Raw genomic sequence first — 1,416 nt, 5'->3', positions numbered from 1 at the left:
CCAGTAAGGGACGAAACGTTCAACAAGATCAAATAAATTTGTTCATCAAAATTTATTAACTGTCTTCAATTTTCCCTTTGAAACTCATATATATTTAAAATTAATTATTTTCTACGAATTATCCTATAATTTATTATTATATAAATCATTACACCAATTTTTAGTCACTTCTTGCTAATCCTAATAATTAATAAAATCAACTTTATTCGAATTTTCGAACAAAAATTCTTAAAACTGACATAAGTAATTTTGATTTTTCGATTTTAATTGCACATAATATAATGGGATAATTAACGATATATGTATTTGTAGGAAAAAATAAGACACGAAATTAACACATTTACGCAAGAAGGTTATAAGTTTACGATGTCGTCTATTCAAAAGCTTACTTATTTGGAAAGATGTATAAAAGAATCTCTTCGTTTGTATCCAAGCGTTCATATAATATTTCGGCAAATTTCTCATGATATGCAACTGAGTATGAAAATATTTACATATGTATATGTATACTTTAATATCAAACACGTATCATTGATTCATTATTTTATTCACTATGTAATCGTATTAATTTTGTAGAACATTATTTAATTCCATCTGGTACTATCTGTGAGGTGAACATTTATAGCGTGCACAGAAATCCAGAATATTGGCCAAATCCAAATGTTTTCGATCCGGACAGATTTTTACCGGAAAATATTAAAGGACGTCATCCTTACTCCTACATACCATTTAGTGCCGGACCGAGAAACTGTATTGGTAAATGTTTCATGCAAAAACGAGGAAAAAAACCTTTAAAATTGTTTTTTCTTATTCTAGCATGCTTTATCCCGTAGGTCAAAAATTTGCAATGTTTGAGCTTAAACTTATAGTAGCTTCTACACTGTACAATTTTGAATTGGAACCAGTGGATGAACTAGATGACGTTACATTTTCAGCAGATATTACTCTGAATTCGCTTAAACCACTTCGAGTCAAATTTATACCTATTAGATAGATATTTTTACAGATATTATGCTTTACAAGATAAAATAAATTCAAATACAGCTGCAGACAATTTATTCGTAATTGATAAATGTTGTTCGAGAAACAAATGAACTTTTAATTTTATTTTTTTTATATTGTTAACATACTTAAATATAACAAAAGGAGAGACAGTTAAATATTTTTTAATTATATCTATGTATTTATAGAATAAATAAACAAATGAAAGAAAAAATATATATATATATATATAATTGCCTAATGCGTTAATTAAATCCGTTATTGAGAGTATTATGATAGAGAACGTTTTTATGAAAGAGTTCGTTATGAGTGAGTCCACCGTTCGGTTTTAACGAATTTCAACGTGCTATTTCTAAAACCGAGGTAGCACGAAATTCAAATTCAACATTGATCTGTCAGGCTTTTTGCAACGAG

At 27.8% G+C, this 1,416-nt stretch overlaps 1 protein-coding gene across 1 annotated transcript in view; it reads left to right on the top strand.

Moving 5' to 3' along the window:
• LOC106790262 (cytochrome P450 4C1-like) overlaps window positions 1-994 on the top strand; it is a 7,990-nt gene extending 6,996 nt beyond the window's left edge. The window contains exons 15-17 of the mRNA XM_014755035.1: window positions 313-478; window positions 577-756; window positions 834-994. Of these exons, the coding sequence (XP_014610521.1) occupies window positions 313-478; window positions 577-756; window positions 834-994 (507 nt within the window). The remainder of the gene's footprint in view (window positions 1-312; window positions 479-576; window positions 757-833) is intronic.
• The last annotated feature ends 422 nt before the right edge of the window (window positions 995-1,416 follow it).

Source organism: Polistes canadensis, unplaced genomic scaffold (genome assembly GCF_001313835.1).
Source record: "Polistes canadensis isolate GaletaPanama2010 unplaced genomic scaffold, ASM131383v1 scaffold_228, whole genome shotgun sequence".
Classification (NCBI taxonomy): Eukaryota; Metazoa; Arthropoda; class Insecta; order Hymenoptera; family Vespidae; genus Polistes; species Polistes canadensis.
Note: the sequence above shows the minus strand (reverse complement) of the source record. Positions and strands in the feature narration are given on the sequence as shown.